Genomic DNA, 21,647 nt, shown 5'->3' with positions numbered 1-21,647 from the left:
AGTCAGACTGTGCACACATGTGGGATTTTTGATAAAATATACAGTTCACCAACTTCTATTGCAGCCTCCCCACCTTTCAATTGGAGTTTTTGTATTGTAACTATATTACATATACTCTAAAACTACAGCCCTGCATAGTTTTACAGGGATGTGAATTTCTTCAAATAAATGGTGCTTATGCACGTGAATGTGTAAGACTGAAGCCTAATTTGTACAGGAGGTGTAAGTAACATAGGAATACTTTAAATGTTTGCCTTTTTATATATTTAAGTGTAAAGCAGCATTTCCTAACCTGGGGGTTGCAACCCCCAAGTCAGGCATTCCCAAACCTTCTTTGGGACATTACCCCCTTGAGGAGGATAGGGACCTGACCTTTTTTTTTTTTTTTTTTACTTACATACATCCAGTGGCTGCAGCACTGAACCCCAGAAGTGTAGTAGTAACAGCATCTACAGGTCCCTGGTTGGATTGCAGCCCTCCTTAAGGGGATAGGATCCCAAACGAAGGTTGGGAACCATTGGTTTAAAGTGATGCAGGTGATAATATTTACAATGCCCAGAAAGAGACTAAAGATTATTTAAAATCTATTTTAAAAAACACACACACAAGATTATTTAAGTGAGAGGTTCTCATCACAGAACATTCCCAAACTTTAAAACAGTCACTCTTAGAACAGCCATTCTTTTATTCTGCATCAAGCTGTGTTTCAAAAGAAAACTCATGCTAATAGCTTTCATTAAATTAACAAAACACTAGTTTAGAGTAACAAATGTTTAAATATACAAAAATAAGTTTAGAGTTTAAGGCTCATATTCCAGCTGCAATTTTCAGAAGTACCTAGCCATACAAACGTAAGCACCCAAGTTGCAACAAGGGATCATCTTACCAGATCACATGGGGATTCATAGTTCAAACACAAAGGTCTTTTAATGCACCTCAAGTTAGATATCGTAATAGTAAGATCTTAGCTCATATCCCCAACACTGATGTAAATCAACAGCAATTAGAGAAAAATAGTTTGGAAACTTCTAATTGTAAAGAAGAGCAAGATGAAACACTGGATTTCCTTGGTTTCCTCAGCAACCCCCCCCCCCCAAGACGGTTACAGTGTGCTAAGACACACATCTGACACTGTTCTTCTGCGTCAGAGATTTATTTCCTTATGAATTATTGTAGATGAATCATCTTGATGTGTCCATTGCCTGCAACAGACATCTTCCTGGGAACCATCAATGCCTTACATGAAAGGTTTAGCTGAACTAGACAGCAACTTACACTCCAAAATTGATGTGTTTTTTTCAGTTCTTGCAAATGTGAAAACTCTCCCCATCTCCAGGTTTGTTGTTGGTTGTTTTCTTTTCTCCTTTGAAACAAAAGGCACAATTTGGGAGAGGATATTTCAGCAGCGTGATTGTCTTAAATGGAGTCTACAAAAGTCTTCGATTCATCAAATTAAGATCTTTGCCCTCTAATCATGCAACATCCTCTATGTAATCCGCATCAGCACTTAACTGAGAAATGGTGAAATCTTGTGTGGGGTCTTCAAGCTACAAGACAAAAGATGAAATGTCAGTATATTGCAGTTAAAAGTGTTCTTACCTTTTAAAAAAGCCCTTTCAATAAGATCCTGTACGTTCCAAACAGAAACTTAAACAGTAAAAGTAAAAAAAAAATATTGTTTTGCTTTTTCAAAATTATTGCAATCCTATACTATAAACAGATTTATTAAACTAAATGCAAGTAGTTTTTGTTAAAGCAGCATATAAGCTTAAAAACACCCCACCCTCCTTCAATTTCAACCAACAAATCAAAATTGCTGAAAACTTTAAAATAAATAGTTGGTTGGAGATGACTGTTGATATCCCAGACAAAGGAAACTGCTCACTAATTTTCAGAGTTTAAACTACATACAGGAAAACTTATTAATACATCAAAATAAAGAATTAAATGATATTGTTTATACCCATACAGAAAAAACTACAGAGCACTCTCACTAATTTTACTACAGTGGCTATGAGATAGGAGACCAATAATTTAGGCTGCTTTTGTTTTTCAGCTAGCAGCACTAGAGAGCAGTATGTTAATCTCCTTCTAGCACACTAGGGTCACATATGTTTTTCAGCTTCTAGCACACTCACCACACTAGCAATGTTTCCTTTGAGCTCAAAACTATTAAACATGGCAGCCTCCATGCATTTGAGTTCTATGACTTGACTCCATTTTATCATTATTAATGAATACAAACTAGAGGAATGCTAAGTGATGTCACTTCCTACTATTTTCTAGCTGAAAAACATATGGAGCCTCAGACTATACAAAATAATTCTGTTGCCTACATGGTAGGCCTGAAACAATGCTGGTATTGTCCTTTACAAAACAGGACATGGGGGAGAGCCCTGTTCTTCCATCACCTGGAGAAGATTTCAACTCCCTTCCCTCACTTTTACCACAACTGTGTAGTGCTGTGCTACTGAAATACAGGACTTCCCTGAACCCATGATATTCACTCCCACCCTAATAGTGGGTGGGAAAGAGGAGGATCAGGCCCAGATGGGAGGTGAAGATGGTAGCACGAGTCTGCTGCTGTATCCTATCATCTCTCCCTGGCGGGGCAGTCCAACATGGGCCTCTTTGAGTCTGCGCCCACTCAACAGCAGGCGCAGATCCAAGGAGACCCACTAGAGCTGCAGCACCATTACCTGGGATAAGGGAGTAAATGCTCCCTTCCACTGAGAATTCCAGTGGTTGCCCCAGCCCCACAGGATACAGCGGTGGCCAGTTTAGCACTGCTGTGGCCAACAGCAATGAGGCTGATCAGATTGGGCTGCCCAACTTCATATGTTTTTCTGTAATGCAATTTACCACTACCCTTCCATGAAGTGCTTTCATACAGCAATAACTCTACATCCAAGTCATGAAATTCTGTAGCTAAATACATTTCTATTGAGGTTTATTACATTATAGATACAATGACATGTCTATCCACACATAAAGTCATACTTTATCACTAATATTGAAGTCTTCCAATTCCACAGAAATATCATCTATTTCTTCACCAATACTGGCTTCACTTTTCTCTGATCGGTGACTGGTACTAACAAAAAAAGTTAAAAGATAGGAACAATTAATTTCTGTTCACTACTGTTCAAGAATGTTTTTTAAAGTGAAATCTCTGTGAGGAAAATCAATAAGGATTAAAATACTAGACTATCTGATACTTTAAAAAAAGGTTAGCTTTGTAGTGATATTTCCCTGTGGAATAATTTTTAGGACCAACATCAATCAACTGTGTATGATAACAGAGAGTAGCAGTTCCCAAAGTCCTATTCAGACATTGGGACAGCTGTGAGTTGTTGTGATAGCGGGCAGGAGCAGTGGGTGGTCCCGACAGCACCTCAGGAATCACAGTGCTGTGGAGACCCAAGGACTTTCCCATGTACCTAGAGGTGTCCTGCAGCCTCCGGGAGGTCCTGAAGGCTTGCAGCCGCCTCCACGATCCTCCACATGGCTGCAACGAGCTACATTCTGTTCTTGGAGCCCACTTCCGGTTTGTGTAATTGCAAAACCACATGTGACCTCCGAGAGCAGAACGGAGCTTGTTGCAGCCACACAGAGGGTTGTGGAGATGGCTGTAAGCCTTCAGGACCCCCCGGAGGCTGCAGGACACCCCCAGTTACATGGGAATGTCCCTGGGTACTCACAGCACCACAACTGCTGCAGTGCTATTTGGAGACCCATTCCTGGGCCACTCCCCTTAAGGGGAAACGACCCAGTTTTGGCTCCCAATGGTGGGTTATGACCCACACTTTAGGAACCACTGACCTAGAGAATAAAGTGCCTTTGCCCTGGACCTTTCTGCATACCACAGTGGATTAAATCCAAGGAGAATAAGTGCAATAGTTATTATACAAACAATCTTGCCCTCCCACTTGTCTCTACTGCAGCTCCCTGAGCCTCCTCCAAAAAAAGTCAAGCATTTGGGGACCCCAGGAAACAGCAAGCGGGGAGATACCTGTCAGGTTTCCAGGTATTACCCCCTCCCACCACAGCCCTCTATGCCATACCCCACACTGTTCCCACCGTTACCCCAAATGTCAGGCATCTTTATTTGGAAGTAAAATTGATTTGTATGCAATACACTTCTTATGTATACAAGGTCAATGCTGAAACCATGTCAACATATGAGACTTTCACTGACCTATAGCAAATGGCAGCATTTATATAACTATAGTTTGCTTGATAGTTGAAGGTCCGAATTCAGACAAACTGTGGTTTATTTCAGTGAACAAACCAGAATTAAACCACAATCTGAACACATGGTTTGAGGTTCGTTAAGACAAACTATGATTCTGTGTTACAGCCAAACCATGAATCTTGGCTCGATCGTCGATTTTTTCCAATGACTTTATCCTTGCAACCCTGGTGTCTGCAGAGACACTAGCTGAGATCAGCAAGGAAAGAGATACATGCTAGGCTTCAGTCAGACTAACTATGTTCTTTTTGGTTGCCTAGCAACAGCTACACTCACACATTTCCCTCTTGCTTTAAAATGCATAGGCAGGCTCTCTGCTTGACTACTTCTCCAAATAAATATGGACCGATCAAAAAGTATCTCACCCTCATAGGAACATAAGAACAGCCCCACTGGATCAGGCCATAGGCCCATCTAGTCCAGCTTCCTGTATCTCACAGCGGCCCACCAAATGCCCCAGGGAGCACACCAGATAACAAGAGACCTCATCCTGATGCCCTCCCCTACATCTGGCATTCTGACTTAACCCATTTCTAAAATCAGGAGGTTGCGCATACACATCATGGCTTGTACCCCATAATGGATTTTTCCTCCAGAAACTCGTCCAATCCCCTTTTAAAGGCGTCTAGGCTAGACGCCAGCACCACATCCTGTGGCAAGGAGTTCCACAGACCGACCACACGCTGAGTAAAGAAATATTTTCTTTTGTCTGTCCTAACCCGGCCAACACTCAATTTGAGTGGATGTCCTCTGGTTCTGGTATTATGTGAGAGTGTAAAGAGCATCTCCCTATCCACTCTGTCCATTCCCTGCATAATTTTGTATGTCTCAATCACGTCCCCCCTCAAGTGTCTCTTTTCTAGGCTGAAGAGGCCCAAACGCCGTAGCCTTTCCTCATAAGGAAGGTGCCCCAGCCCCGTAATCATCTTAGTCGCTCTCTTTTGCACCTTTTCCATTTCCACTATGTCTTTTTTGAGATGCGGCGACCAGAACTGGACACAATACTCCAGGTGTGGCCTTACCATAGATTTGTACAACGGCATTATAATACTAGTCGTTTTGTTCTCAATACCCTTCCTAATGATCCCAAGCATAGAATTGGCCTTCTTCACTGCCGCCGCACATTGGGTCAACACTTTCATCGACCCTCAAGTTGCAGCTTATAAATAAAGATCTTTTAATCCCTTTTCGGTGCAAGACACAAGGTAGGTCTGCAAGTGTTGGCTTACATGCCCCTTTTCACAGTTGAGAATTATGAAGTTTGGGATTGCACTGGCCAATTATTTGGAGGAATGACAGGAGCTTGCTTCAGCTTAAACAAATACAAATGAATATCTTGCTTTTTTGAAAGCTAGCATTCCAACAAGTTTCTAACAAGCAAGTCTATGCATGCTTACTCAGAAGTACGTCCCGGTGTGTTCAGTGGGGCTTACTTCTAATTAACTGTAAAGAATTGCAACTTTAAAAATTCAAGCTATTCTTCTCTTACCTGTTAAAGTCATCAACATATTCATCTTCATCTCCTGTTTATAAATAAAGGAATATTAGAAGACTTGAAATTACATTTTTAGCCATCTGCTAGTGAAAATAGGCCTTTAGTTTTTCTAAGGAAAAAAATGATGTTTAAGACTCAAATAGCTTTTAATGTAGTGCAAGAAGTTGCACCAAATTTAAAGCATCTTATAGAATGGTGAACACCCTACTTCAATTATGCACTGACAACTCAATTTTTATCTGAATAATTATAGAACTAATTATTCTAATCTTATGGTGATGGAAAACGAAAAGCTTACAACATGCTTTGGCTGAAGGGTTACTTGCCTAGGTCAAGTGTTCCAAGTTTAGAATTCACCATCTTTACATCTTTCAAAACTGAGTTTGCATCTGTAAAGAAATCAAATGTGTGTAACTGCTTCTTACAGAACCTTACCAGCAATATTTGCTCCAGAGAGAAGACAGAATGAAGAAATTATGCATCCTAACATTTTGATTTTAAATTACCAAATTGATTTCATATGGATATGAATAGCTCTGTTAAGTGTTTACTGTGACGTAAAGGAATTAGTATGTATGTTATATAATATATCACATTGTCATAACTGAAAAAGTAATCACTATTCACAGAAATATGTTTTTCTTCCAAAGTGGAATTCCAAGTGAATTAAAACAACATAGCTCATGTGCTGGATACTACTGGGGAGTCAAATTTGTTTCACATAGCAGGCCAAACAGTATTTATGGCATCTGCTGAAGGTTGGAAGAAAGATGTTACTTCCAGCTTTCAGCAGGTGCCATAAATGCTATTTGGCCTGCTGTGTGAAACAAATTTGAAGTGAAGACCAGAAGTAAGCACTTTGTTCATGTCTAGGAATATTAGCTGCAAATGGCAGAAGAAAAAATATGCATATCTTGATCATATTTTCAAGATATGGAAGAGCCCGATCAGAAGGATTGTCCTTTCAGTTATGCTACTTCTGCTGAGACATCACTTCACAGCTCAGCAGCTGAGAGATGTTCTGTGGATTGATGCCTCAGCAGAGGCAGCCCTCAGGTTCTTCCAGCGCTTCAGCAGTATCTCCCTCTTTCACTTCTCTTGGTCTACCTCTTCCCCCATACTGTTCCTTGCCTTCTAAGGCCTCCTTGCTCTCTCCCTCCCAATGCCCACGAGACTCTCCCCAGTAGGAGAGTCTGCATTATAATTGAGCTGCCCCAGCACTGCCCTTTCAGCAGCCCTGCTTCTGCTGAAGCATCCCTTCACAGCTCATCAGCTAATGGTGGTGCTAGAAGGACCCCATTCACAAGGGTCAGATAAAAAGCTTCTGTGGGCCTTATGTTTGACACCCCTGCACTAGAGTACCACCACCAAGTTTGATTTTGTAAAGCAAGCTTCTAACATTTAAATTATAGAAGCAATTTCTCATTCCAATCAACACAGAAAAGAGATTTGAACCATTATACTTACTGTCAGGCTCTTTTAAAGGAGGTGCTCCAGCCAAAGAACTCAACCCACTCTTCATGGGTAGTGGATCCGAAAGGGATGCAAGATTTCCTTCTCTGTTAGAGTCGTTCTTCCTTTAATAAAATACGAGTGGGGAAGATAGTCATCTTCTAGTGTTCACTAATAAGACACCCTATCTGCAAATAACCAGGGGGCAACAACTTCAGGATACCAAGATAACAATATACGATCTAGTAACATCTACTGAATATTGAATGGTGGGTTCAACAACCAGACACAGCAGGTGAAGCTCTGCATAGGTTTTTACTTCTTCCAGGACACTGAGAAAGTAGGTTGTCATCAGTACAGTTATTTACATCAAGAGATAAAGAAAGTGAAGTAAAGCCAAGCCAAAACCTAGTTTAGATTTTTATTTTCTCTGAACTGGAAATGAATCCAAATCTTGGTCACTTTTAACCTGAAGTGAACTCCTAAACACAAAGTAATGCATATGCGTCATGAAAGCAATCTTTCTCATCCTTCCTTCCAAATCTTCCCAAAAAGTTGCTCCTGTAGCTTAGAGAACAATGCAGGAGGAAAGAATTCCTGAAAACCAGACACAAGCAGATTTTGAGAGATTTTCCCCAACACAGCTTCCCATACCATCCCCAAAAATCTACCAATCCCCAGGAGTAGTTTGCAGAGGACAACAAGATTTTGCTAAAGGGGGGGGGGTAGGGAACACCATTACCAAAAGTAGGCTCGAAATTGTGAAGTAGTAACTAGTTCAACAAGAAGTGATTTTTAAGAATAAATCAGGAACTCAGATTTCAATTGAATGTTTTACTTCCCATTCATCATATTGTATTATTTTGTTCATAAAAACTAAAAAAATCAAAAATGAACAACTTATAAAATTAATATAACTGTTGAATTTTGAGAGGAAAACCAGTTTCTTTCTAAAAAAATACTACAAGCAAGGGATTTTAATATCTTAACTGGGACCTGCCACAAAATGTTCCATCTCCTCAGCCCAATTCTGCCTGCCTTCCCACCTCAACTGCATTTCTCCCTTCAATACCTCAACAATCTATGGCTCCTCAGGATCTCAAAGCATGCTCAGTCAGCATCAGGCTAGGTTCTTGGTTCTCAAACTCATCTGGAGTTTGAGACCTGAGATAAGTGTATGTGGGGGAGGGGCTAAGGCACCAACGTGATCCCAGGATTGCATTACTGCCAGGGATGGGAAGGTGTTTTGTTTTTTTAAAAACTTACCTGCAGCCAGTGCATGAATCCTGGGGGGTCCGGAGAGGCCTCTGCAGGGCTCCCTGCACCTCTGAACACCTTAAAAAGAAAAATACAAACAAAAGGGTGCCTCTGGTTTTTATCGCAAAACCAGAAGTGCCTGGGTTTTTCTTTTCTTTTCTTAGATGTTTAGAGGTGTGTGGAACCCTGCAGAAGATTCCCTGGACTCCTAGCATCCCTCAGGAGTCCTGCGCTGGCTACAGGTAAGTAAAAATAATCCCTTCCCATCCCTGGCAGCAACACAATCCTGGGGATCGCATTGCTGCCTTCCCCCACCCCTTAAGGGACAAGACAGAGCTTCTCAGACTAGGCTAGGCTCCTCGTCTGCGGTTAGGCTAGGTTAGTGTTGTTTTTTTTCATGTTCACATTTTCCTTTACAAGCTAGCTTACCTACCCTTCTTTGTACCTAGGGATTCCCCCAAATATATACAAAGCACTTCTTCCGTGGGTGGCCCTATTTTGCATGCAAACTAATAAGTATTGAACTATCTAGCCTGCTATTAGTATACATTGAATTTGCATGAAATGCATCTAAACTGGTTTTAAATGTCTGAATCCCCACTCCAACAGAGAATATCCCTTCAAACTGTAGAAAGTCACTGTCAACAATTATTTCATTTTCAAGGAAAAAGTTTTAAATTAGATCTTGCACATTAGAACTGCAATGTGAAACCCACCACACACTGGAGCTTCACACATTGTGTTGGATATAACTTCTAGAGCATCATTCTGCTTCTGGCGCAGTTTAACTAGGCACATCATAAGGCTTTTAGAGAGAGGGCACTCAGAGGCTTTGCTAGATGCACACAGCTTAATATGTGACTTTGGGCCTAATCCTATCCAATTTTCCAGCGCTGGTGCAGTCATGCCAATGAGGCATGCACTGCATCCTGCAGTAGGAGAACAGTCATAGAGCATTTGTTCCCTTTCCTCAGGGCTGCATTACGACTGCACTGGCACTGGAATGTTGGATAGGATTGGGCCCTTATACTACTTCTAAGAGTGCCAATATTCTGGCATTGCTCGCCTTCACATACATAATTTCATTATGATTGAATGCCTCTGCATATTTACATTATACACAGAGAGAATGTGAACATGTCAGAATTACATTACATTTCTTGTAAGTAGAAAAAATATTTTCCAATTTCTGAAAAAGTTATGCTTTTTCAGTGGCCTCCAAATGTAGTGAAACACTTGAAGGAGATTGTGGTAATAATCTCTAAATAGCCTAGAAAACTATACCTATTGTTTTTACATAAAGGATAAGCTCAAAAGCTATTTTATTTATTGGAAGCTACAGAACTTCAACACACTCCACCCTAATATTTGACAAATTATTGTTGGCATTATCTTCTTCTGAAACCCCTTTACTCTTAGACGGGCTTCTTGAGTCAATGGAGAAAAAAAGCCTACGCTATCTGTTTATAAATATTTGGTGGCCCTTAAGAAATATAATACTATAATATCAGAGCAGTGGTTCTCAAACGTTTTGCACCAGGACCCACTTTTTAGAATGAGAATTTGTCGGAACCCACTTGAAGTGATGTCATGACCAGAAGGGACATCATCAAGCAGGAAAATTTTTGACAATCCCGCCCACACTTAACCTACCCCTTAGGTTGCAATCCCACCCACACTTACCCAGGAGTAAGTCCAACTGACTATCATTGTTAAAAGCATGTACAGAGTACCTGTTAAAAGTACAGATCTGTGACATTTCCCCAAATGCAGTCACACAACATAATCTAATATATTAAAAATAAAATATTTAAATGAATGGGGACACAACCAGAATTGGCTCATGGCCCACATAGTGGGTTCTGACCTACAGGTTGAGAAACAGAGCAAAATGGAATGCAGAGCTGGACCATCCTATTTTGTATAGCCAATGAAAAGTGGTCTTAACACACATATCTATGGTTCTTATGATTAAATGAGCAACTTTTTTTAGGGTTTACTGGTCACCACAATGTCTTTATAGTAAGAGGCCAGGTTCAAGAACCTAAATGCTGGCACGGTAATTCACAAAATGCAGCATTTACACATATGATGTGGTTTTGTCACATGATACGATTTGGGGGGGGGGAGTTATTAATTGTATAAATGTTATAATGGACAATCATTGACATATGCTGGTGCCAATGTCCTTTTGAATTATTTACCCGTTTCATGGAATTTAACAATGGGACACTGACAATGGACACTGCTGCCCCCCTGCCGCCCCCCCACCTTAGGGGGAAAGAGTCCAGGACCCTCATGCATTGCGATCCCCCCGTTTGAGAAGCCCTGGTTTACAGTATAGATTGGTGGAATCTTTCTGTATTTTTATATATCTTATCTATAGCAAATGCATGCATATATTTTCATTTTCTTCTTTTTTCTGTTTTGTTTGTGCTTGTTACTTTGTTTCAGTGTATTTTTTTCTTCTCTTTCACTAAAAAGTTAAAAGGTTAAAGGAAATGTTTATTTAGAAGTAAGCTTAACTTACCAGCCATATGATTGTTCTTGTTTTGGTATAGGATCATCAAAGAAGGAATCTCCCTCTGCATCATCTCCATCTACTGCTAGACTATTCTTTTCTTTGGTATCTTTGTTTGGTTGAGAAATTGGTCTTGTTTCATTGGGTAAGAAATGAATGCTGTGTTTGCTCTTTGCTTCTCCAGATGAGAGACTTGTATTGCTATGACTGTTTTCTGTAACCTTAAACAAAACATACATTCCCTTAGCAAAATTATTTGTTTCCCTTGACATACAATCCACTTTTAAATATAGATTTACGCTATTACATCATTTGTGAAATTACTCAATATATCTGTTGCAATAAATTGAAATCTCAATAAAAGAATTTTGGTAAAGTTCAGTTGAAAAGGGGGTTTGATACTGTTTTTAACTTATAGTTCTCAACTAAGACAGTCACACACAAAAGCCAAATAAATTATACATTACAATCATAAGTACATTTTCTTGGAGGGCAATTCATAAATCTTAAAAACAAATAAAACAAAACTTCCATCTCATGAAAGTCCACAACAATATACAAATGTAATCTAGAAAATAAATAAAATGCAGAAATAATTAAGAAGGCATTCAAAAGTTCAACCTACCAAATATTTTAAAATTGATCTAAGGGCACAATCCTAACCAGGTCTACTCAGAAGTCAGTCCTATTGCGTTCAGTGGGACTTACTCCCAGGAACCTGAGGTTAGGATTGCAGCCTAAACCTTCTAAGTCAGTGGTTCTCACACATCTCTCACACATTTAGTTCTCACACAGTGGTTCTCACACATTTAGCATTAGGACCCACTTTTTAGAAAAGAATCCTGTTGGGACCCACTGTAAGTGATGTCATGACCAGAAATTATATCATTGAGCAGGGAAATTTTTAACAATCCTAGGCGGCAATCCTACCTACACTTACCCAGGAGTAAGTCCTATTTACTATCATTGTTAAAAGTATAAACATAGTAGTCTGTTAAAAGTACAGGTCTGTAACTTTTCCCCAAATGCAGTCACATGCTATGGTAGCATCAAGTCTAATATATTCAAAATAAATTATTGAAATGAATGGGGACCCACCTGAAATTGGCTCATGACCCACCTAGTAGGTCCCGACCCACAGTTTGAGAAACACTGTTCTAAACAATATGGCCAGGTAAATAATTTTATGTCCACATACCTTTAGATTTGCAATCATAGCAAGTACTTTTACACAAGAACAAACATGAATTGGGCAAGAGTACGGTCTGTTGCTCTCCCTTCCACAGCAATTTCAAGTAGTAGAAGAGACAACAGCCAGAAACCACTCTTATATCAGTGGAGAAGCCCTATCTCATTTGCACCCAATAAAGTGAATTGTAGTCCACTCTAATAAATTTGTTTTACCACATCATTCTGTGATTTTTTCAAAATCCCTGCAACTGTCATGTGCTGCGAGATTGTAATTTTGCTGCCAGCAGCCATTTTTACGAGGGATATTTATACTGGGTCTACTGCAACTAAGAACAGTAGCAGCCCCCCCCCCCCCCCCAAAAAAAAGACTTGACAATTTTCTGTTTTTAAATTGTTTGTAAATCTTTGTGCAAGATCTTGGCCTTAAGGACAGTATACAAATAAATTTTAGCACCTAACACATCTCAGCTGTTTCAGTTTTTAACTAGTAAGAAAACTCCACTGTATTTTTCACATTTTTATACTGCCCTTCCTCCAAAGAGCTCAGGGCCATGTAGACAGCTTCTCCCCTCCTTTTGTCCTCACAACAACCCGGTGAGGCTGAGAGAAAGTGACTGGCCCAAGGTCACCCAGGAAGCTTCATGGCTGAGGGGGGATTTGAGCCTGGATCTTCCAGATCTAAGTGCACCTCCCAAACCACTACACCACACTGGCTCTACCACAAGTTAGAGGCAGAGATGCACTTTACCTAGAACAGTAGTATTTTCTACATTACTCTGTCATCTTCTGCTATCTAGGTTACTAGAGTTAGTAGATTTGGTAGGTAACTGGGAACTGGAATTTCAACTAGATTTTGAAGACTAGTGCAAATTAACAAATTACAGGAAAAGGGTAGACATGCTATAAGGGTGACAACAAAACCTATGTCTTTCCACAGAGATTCACATATTGAAAAAGTTGCAGAACGAAGCTGGGACCACCATTCTTTATTCTTCTGCTGTTACATAACAAAGGTATTTCTTACTTTCTGTATGCATATGTATATAAGAATCTCATCAGAGACAGGAAACTAAACAAGTCTTTGAGAGAAGGTTTTGTTTTTTTTAAAGTGAAATGTTCAAAGTTATTTGGGCTTTACAAAAGTTTATACAGGTTGAGTCTCATTATTCACGAGGATTCCGTTCCCAGAACTCAGTGAATGGCAAAAATCGTACTATAGCAAATCAATTTAAAAAACAGGTGCTTTTAAAAGAACCTTGCTGACCTTTGTGATGTTAAGATAAATTAAGATGACAATCCAACAATTAGTCTCTCTCCAGGCCCTTAGAAAGGATTATCTTTCTTTCAAGTGTTCAGGGGGAAGGGAGGGGTTCGCTTGGAGAGAGAATGACTGATGGATCCTCAACTGGCTGCCCTGTCTCCAACACTTGTAAAGGACTGTTTTCCTTTAATTTAAAGGGCCCTTCTCATCATGCTGAGATAAAAAATCTCTACAACAGTAAGGAAAGCATTTTAAAGGGGTCCATTTTCCCCCTTCTCCTGGGATCAGCTCATTCCTTCTCATTTGCAGTGGCCATTCGTGTTGAGTCAAATTCGTGTATAAAAAATTCGTGTATAACAAGGTTGGACCTGTATTCTCTTCCAAAAACAAAAAACAAAAACTGTTCTCTTGAAATTTTCTTCTTGCTCCCATCTTGAGGATATATACGACTACATCTAGAGTGCAAACAATACAACTGCCATTTACGATACATTACGCTGAACCGCCCCATTAGGCTGAACCTTAGCCATTAAAATTTAACTCACAGCCCAATCCTATGCATGTCTACTTAGGAGTAAGTCCTATTCGAGTGAATGGGGCTGACTCCCAGGAAAGTGTGGATAGGATTGGGCAGTAAGGCAAGAGTCATGATCATGGCAGAGCTGTATGTTCAAGCCCCAATCTGTCAGTGTTATATCTTTCTTAAGCCCTCTCCAAGAGCTCTTCTCCCAGTCAGACTCACTTTTGGTATAAACCTTTCAGGGACAGGGAACAATTTACTTACTTAGCTATATAAACCACTTACAGCCCAATCCTGAGCTACCCGGGGCGCCTAGGCTCGGCGGCACCGAAAAGGGCCGCCGCCGAATCCTACACCTCCCGAGCTACCGCGGGAGGCGCCACTGGAGAAGGGAATTTTGTCCCCTTCCCCCAGGTAAGGTAAGCAGCCCCACAAAGGGTAAAGGCACTCAGCAATGGGTAAAGGCGTGCAGCCCTACACGAGCGCCCTGGATCCTGTGGAGTGGAGCTCCGCAGATCCTCCTCCCTCCCCCCGGCACGCCTCCAGCCCGCCCCCTCCCCATGTCATACCTCCCCAACACGCCTCCCACCTGCCCTCTCTCCACCCCCACTGGCCTCTCCCCTCCCCGGAACACCTCCTCCCCGTCCCTGCCCCCACCTACCGTTCCACAGCTCAGTGGTCCAGGAGACTGCCAAGCCGCACGACTGCCCCACGCTAGCCCAGCTCTAGCCGGCACTGGGCTAACATGGGTGGGAGCCCGACGGTGAGCCTCGCAAATGTGCCTTATGGCACGTTTGCGACTGTGCTCGGCAGCACGGAACTGTGCCACCGAGCACAGGATTGGGCTCTTAGTAGTTCACAAAACAGTATAAAAATATTATTAATAAATAACAAAAATAACATTAGGAAACAGGCAAAGAGGAAGTTCTGTCTTCCTTACATGTTCATTTTGTTCTTAAAATTCAAAACAAAATTAAAACCAAACAAAAAACCACCATTTTATTGCAACAAACCCAATTTTAAACAACCAGATCATCTGCTATCACATCTAGTGTGGTTCTAAGAAACTTTCCAGGAAATACTTAGGCTTGAACAACAGAAAAAAACAGACAACAGAAAGATCTCAAAACAAAAGCAATGTTACATATGCCTAGCAATCATCACACCCCCCTCAAGTCAAACAATTAAAGGGTTTCACTATGGTCCTAGATACAAGATTGATCACCCATTCATTGATTTTTCTCAAAAAAAAAAAAAAAAAAGGTGAAATGCTGGCCAGGCAGCCACTGTCAGATATGAATTTGTATTTTTTTTCCTTGTTCAAGAAACATACACTTAAGATAGTTGTAACAGTAACAGTCACCTAATTATTTAACTACACCTAGACACACCAGAGCTAGACAGCTGCCACAGCTCTTCCATTCCAGGGGAAACAACCGTTGTGGGTGGTGGAGTTTCAGTGGCAAACAAACACAAGAGAATTAGAAGTCTCTGTCTTCCTGCACCGGTTGCCTGCTTCAAAACAGAACCCTCAGTAACTATACTGTATTTTTTGTTTAAAAAGCTGAAAAAGAAGAATCCTGAAACATACAGTTCTGCTCCAAGAACCCCAGCTATTTCAATTCTGGCTTATCATAGTCACCATGGATTTAGTTTGAACAAGTAATTCATATGCACAAACATCCTTTTTATGATCAGTAGCCACTATCAAATAAAACCAATTTTATATTCATACCTAGTACCTCTAGCAATTCAATATAAGTATGTGTTTCAAGTAGGTAATAAACAAATTACAGGAGTTTACGAAGAACTCAATCCCCAAGAGAAGATGGTCTGGCAACCTTAGAACATTTCACCCAAAATGTACTATATGCAAAGGATATTCCATTGTCACTGCAAAAATTAGATTTTAAAAGTTCTATGTTTCAGTCACTCAGAACTGATCAAAATAAAATGTCAGCTGAAACCTGACTGGATACTTGTGCAGTACTGAACCATGACTGAAAGTGACAACAAATTACATATTTAAATTAGTAGCACCCAATCCCAGCTTGCACTTGACTTGGACAGTTACCTTCCTTCCTCTCCTTTCTCAAAGAATTAGTAGCCCTTAAAGTAAGAGAGGAAGAGGCAAAGAAACCTGTGTCATTTCATAGAATCAACAAGTTGGGAGGGACCTAACAGGTCATCTAGTCCAAGTCCCTGCCTTAGGCAGGAAATCCTCTTAGAGCATCTCCAACAGGTGCATGTTGAGCCTCTGCTTGAATATCCCTAGTGAGGGAGAGTCTACCACCTCTCTCAGCAATCTGTTCCACTGCCAAACTGCCCTGACCATCAGGAATTTTTTCCTGATGTCTAACCAAAATCTCCTCTCTTGCAGTTTGTACCCACTGGTTCTAATTCTACTTTCAAATGGCAGCACTCAGTTCTGGCTAGCAGCATGCTTGAAAACCTTGTGCTGTATTTCCTAGCCACATTAACCAATGTTTCCAGATTTTTTTTTCCTGGAAAAAATATAATCTGTACAACACATTTAAAGGATAACGAGATAGAAAATCATCCTCTGGCTGTCTGAGTTCCTGTCTGAGCAATATATAAAAGTGGAGCCTCTCTCCTCAAAGTAAAGGCTTCAAGCCTTTTTCTAGTCCAGTGTTTCTCAACCAGTGTAAGGGGACCACCAGTAGTACTTGAGCTGGTGATACTCGCAGGACCCCTAGTCCCCTGTCACTCAGCCATGAGACCAGGAATGTGATGCAACAAACAGTGGTAGGAGGCTTGGTTTAGCGAATAGAGCTCCAAAGCATACTTTTCCATGCCCAAAAAAGTGCCCCCATCCACCCTGAGCCTCTTACTGGTGTTTGTTGATTCACATCTGGCCTCCCAACCCAGAAGTAACTGGTGATAATGTCATCACTAGTTACTTCTGCTGGTACTTCAAATAGATTGACCATGTGAAGTGGTACAGCGGAGGACAAACACTGCTCTAATCTTCTCTGCCTATGGAGACAACTGTTGCTAGAGAAGGATTCCAAATAGGCACAGTGGAGCTGAGATCCACAGTCTTTCATTAATAATCTTGTGTGTATTGATAATCAAAAACTGACAGTGCACAGTGAAACTACTGAGCTAACCTGTGTCAGCTTACCTGTTTATAACTTCTTTAAATTAATGTGACATTTTGATACAGAGCTTCTAAATGGAAAGGATCCTTGCTCCCCATGTTATAGAACTCCAGAAAAGAGGGAAGTCAATCAGCTAGCCATTTCATAAATATTCATTAAAATATGCTTATTAATGCATATAAAATTGCAAATGTTATGAGTCCATGTTACTACTACATATACGTGTATTTAATTCAACAAAATGACCTTGAGTCAGTTGCATTGATTTTTAGTGCAAGCTGCTCTCTCCTACATTATCGAAGAACCTGCTAGGTTCTTCTTCTCATGCATTTTACCTGCTCAGTCGTGTCCAAGCACTTTTTCTGCTTACGATGTCCTTTATACCTTGGTATCTGAGCATAAGAATAAAATAACGGCACAAAACATGAAAACCAATTATATGGAAGTTATATGTGAATTTAGACTCTCGAGAAATGAAGTTAATGCAAAAATTCTAAAATCTTGTTTACATTTTGTCTATTAAATTGCATTTTCAGTACACTTGACCAGTGGAAGATTTCATAACATGACAGTGCCAATCAAAATAACATTTATTTTAAAAAATTATCACTGGCTTCATATAAAACCATCACACAGCATATTTTTCTTAAAATGCTAGCAATGGGATAAATCAACAACTTTCACAGGCAATTCAATCTAATATCTACACTATCAAAGCATTTCACGTTCTACCATACTTTTACAAGCAAATTAATTTTATTGTACCTGTGTATCTATGACAACAGTATTCACACCTGACAGTGAAACAACTGTTCTGAATATGTCTTTTACTAACAGGTGCTGGATCATCAACCTGCTCTGAATGAGGTGGCACTGGCTCTGTAGGAGTAACTATATAGCCTGGGTGTCCTATAGGATGAGCAGCGGCTCTTGGGTCAGCAAGTGGCAGCTGTCACCAGGAGGGCCTTTGCCCAACTATGCCAGCTGTGACTGTACCTGTGCCATTCTGACCTGGCCACAGTAGTCCATGCCCTGGCAATATCGGGATTAGACTATTGCAACATGCTCTACCTGGGGCTTCCCTAGAAGATGCCCCAGAAACTGCAGCTGGTACAGAATGCAGTTGCCAGTGTGGTCACGGAAGCTTGACAATTTGACTCTGTTAAACTACTGCTTTCGTGGCTACATTGCCTGCTGATTCATTCCCAGGCCCAATTCATGGTACTGGTTTTAATCTTTAAAGCCCTTTACAGCAGTTCCCAAACTTACTGCTGCCGATGCCCTCAGAACCCAGAAATGAGAGGTGGCAATAGCATCACTGGTCACTCGCTTCTGAGTTTGGAGGTTGTTGCAAACCTCCAAACAGTGGTAAGAGAGTCAGAGTAGCATAGCTTTTCACAGCAAATGGTTTTCATGTGCTGCAGCTCTGTCTGCCACGCTGAGCATTCTGCCACTGCTTGGAGGCTTACACCACGGTCTCCCTGTCAGGGTAGCAGACAGCCCAGAATACCACAAGTGGGTATTGCCTCAGTGCCCCAGGGCAGCTATTTTCAAACACTGTTCCATGGCACACTGGTGTGCCACAGGACTTTGGGTCATTTATCAGTAGGGCAATTGGGGGATTTGAGTCCCCTACCAGCAGCATGATGTGCCTTATCAATAATCAAAAAACTGATGGTGTGCCTTGACAATTCTAATGCCTTGTCAGTGTGCCATGAGATGAGAAAGATTGAAAATTACTGCCCCAGGGTGTTGCAATGCACACTTTGGGAACCACCGACTTAAAAGTTTGGGGCCAGAGTATCTAAAGGACCACTTTTTCTCATATAGGTTGGCTTGTCCCCTAAGACTGAAGATCATGTTTGTGTGCTCCCCCTGATTGAAGCGGGGTTGGAGGCAATGGCAAGAGGAAGAGCCTTCTCAGTGGTAGCTCTCCAAATGTGAAATTCCAAGGTGAATTACAATCAGTTCCTCACCGAACTCTTTCCAATATGGCTTGAAAACATTTTTAATTCAAATGGCTTTTGGTGGTGGGAGAGCTGAGAATATTGGGGGGCCCGCAGGACTATCTGCTGCTTTTATACTTTAATCTTCTGTTTTTTAGTCCACTGTAAATTTAAATATTGTTATGTATGTTTTAATCTTGCTGTAAACTGCCTTGAGCGCCAGGCTTGTAGCCTTGGGAAGGCAGTATAGAAATCTTCTAAATAAATAACTATGGGCACAATCCTAACCTGCGCTGGAGCAGGCAAGCCAAAAGGCTTGTGCTGCATCCAGCGTGGGATTGCAGCAGGCAGCAGCTCAGCCACGGGCAAGGGGAAGCGCTTCCCCTTACCCGTGGGTAAGGGCTGCGCGCCCCTATGGGTCTCTTCGGACCCGCGCCACCTCCGGAGGTGGTGCAAGTCCGAGGAGAGCGGAGTGGCTCGAAGCCGCTCCACTCACCCCAGGGACAGGGGTTGGGATCCAGCATAACTGCCAGGTCCCAGCCCTGCCCCCGGCTCCCTGCGCGCCCGCCCACGGGCCCGCCCTTCCCCTGCCCAGTAACGCCCCCTCCTGCCCCCTCCCCACGCCTACCTTTGCCACTTGCGCCAGCACAAGCGGTGGCGCAGGAGCTGCAGTGGCGCATCTGGATGCGCCGAGGCAGCTCCTGCCTAAGGAGGCGCAAATGTGCTTTACAGCACGTTTGCGACTCCTCAGGGGTTCCTATACTGGCATAAGTACCAGTTAGGATTGCTCCCTAAGTCTTCTAAGAATAGGTGAAATCATTCAACTACTATTAAATAGGGTTTTACTTCTTTACTGAAAATATAGCAACATTTTCAGCCCAATCCTAAGTGGACAAAAGTCCCCTTACCCTGAAACCTCCAGCAACCAAAATTCCAAAATGTGATGCAACATAGCTGGCAACCTTGCATCACTATGTGGGGAGTTGAATTGGGCTGCTCATTTAATAGGATATTTAGGGCGCAATCTTAACTCCTTATGTCAGTGCTTTCCAGCACTGGCACAGGAGTACCAAAGGGACATGTGCTGCATCCTGCAGTTGAGTGTCACTCACGGAGGCCTCCTCAAAGTAAGGGAATGTTTGCTTCCTTATCTTGGAGCTGCATTGTAGTGCTGGAAAGCACTGACATAAGGGGTTAGGATTGCACCCTTAATAGCTTAAACTCTGTAGTATCTATCACTACAGAATCTTGCACTCTCTTGTGTTGGCAAGCAACTTGTTCTGTAGGATGTACACCAAAACAGAAACTGTTTTCAGTGAAACTACAGTTAATCTGCATATTTAAGAAAAAATTTTCACACTATTTGAATAAAATATTTTTATCATTTATTGTGAAAAACCACTGCAATTAATGCTGTTTTAGCAGAGCACACATTTCTTTATTTTAAATGGTTTATCAACGTCTTATTTCAATCTCTCTTATCACAGACAAAACTGTAGCATCAGCAACTCCCTTTTGGACCATCAAAATTTTTTAGCAATGATTTTCAAACTGTATTTGTTTGGTATCCTTCAGAAATATAGTATATAGAAGTTCAACAAAAATAAAAATAGGTTTCATACTACCTGCACTATAAAAATCAAAAAAATAATATTTCAGCTCTTCTGTGGCAATGCCTACATCACAACTAAAAAAGCCACTGCTAGATTTTTTTTTCTGAAGATGTTGCACTAGGGACTCTCACAATTCATGCATTCCCCAATAAGCTTCCCAATATCATATTAATCCCTACAAGTATTAGGACCCCTTAAAAAATCCTGCTATCGGGCAAGAAAATTGGGAAACATTTTATCATCTCTCTCAACTTTGGAAATATACTGCCACCTTGCTTTCAATGTTTTCTACAACAGCTAATTGGGAAAAAAAGAGTGAAGGCACTGTCAAGATATTAACTGTCATTAAATGGTATCCATGCTTTCCCACACAGAGTTAACCCATTTTTGCCCAGGCCACATGTGTACACATTTGATTCCTGTTGCATATATGTAACGTTGGGCAGAAATGGCTTAAGAAGAGGTTACCGTATTTTTCGCTCCATAAGACGCACTTTTTCCCCCCCAAAAAGTGGGGGGAAAAGTGTGTGCGTCTTATGGAGCGAATACTGGGGGCAAGGTCCTCATTTGCACAGGCGCCACAGGGGGAGGGCAGGCGGAGAACAAAGGGGGCAAGGTCCTCATTTGCACAGGCGCCACAGGGGGAGGGCAGGCTTACTTTAAAAGTAAGTTTTCCTCCTCTAAAAACTAGGTGCGTCTTATGGAGCGAAAAATACGGTAATTCATTCAACAGTTTCCACCTCCTCCCATGTAATGGCTGTGGAAATAACTGAGAGAATGGAACTGCACATGAGTAATTCTTTAAACCGAAACTCTTCAAAACCACAACAAATAGACAACAGACACTTTAAAGGCTCTGAGAACCTTCATTGCTTTGAGTGCCCAGCAGAGAAAGAAAGCAGGGTAACAATCTTGTAAACAAGCAAACCTAACCTGTCTTCGGACAGCATCACAGGTCTTTAATCTGTTTACATTTGAAGTGCAATATGAGCTAATAACACGTTGGCTACAGTAACC

At 41.3% G+C, this 21,647-nt stretch overlaps 1 protein-coding gene across 2 annotated transcripts in view; it reads right to left on the bottom strand.

Moving 5' to 3' along the window:
* Positions 1-665: 665 nt before the first annotated feature.
* Positions 666-21,647, bottom strand: part of CEP43 (centrosomal protein 43) — a 35,807-nt gene continuing 14,825 nt past the window's right edge. Inside the window, exons 7-13 of one of the 2 annotated variants that reach the window (XM_066611371.1) lie at positions 17,407-17,463; positions 10,987-11,198; positions 7,215-7,324; positions 6,074-6,136; positions 5,742-5,775; positions 3,001-3,094; positions 666-1,547 (exon numbers count right to left, since the gene is read on the bottom strand). In XM_066611371.1, the coding sequence (XP_066467468.1) occupies positions 1,473-1,547; positions 3,001-3,094; positions 5,742-5,775; positions 6,074-6,136; positions 7,215-7,324; positions 10,987-11,198; positions 17,407-17,463 (645 nt within the window). In that variant the 3' untranslated portion in view covers positions 666-1,472. The remainder of the gene's footprint in view (positions 1,548-3,000; positions 3,095-5,741; positions 5,776-6,073; positions 6,137-7,214; positions 7,325-10,986; positions 11,199-17,406; positions 17,464-21,647) is intronic. The other variant, XM_066611372.1, reaches the window with a different exon arrangement.

The sequence above is a fragment of the Tiliqua scincoides genome, chromosome 1 (genome assembly GCF_035046505.1).
Source record: "Tiliqua scincoides isolate rTilSci1 chromosome 1, rTilSci1.hap2, whole genome shotgun sequence".
NCBI classification, from domain to species: Eukaryota; Metazoa; Chordata; class Lepidosauria; order Squamata; family Scincidae; genus Tiliqua; species Tiliqua scincoides.
Note: the sequence above shows the minus strand (reverse complement) of the source record. Positions and strands in the feature narration are given on the sequence as shown.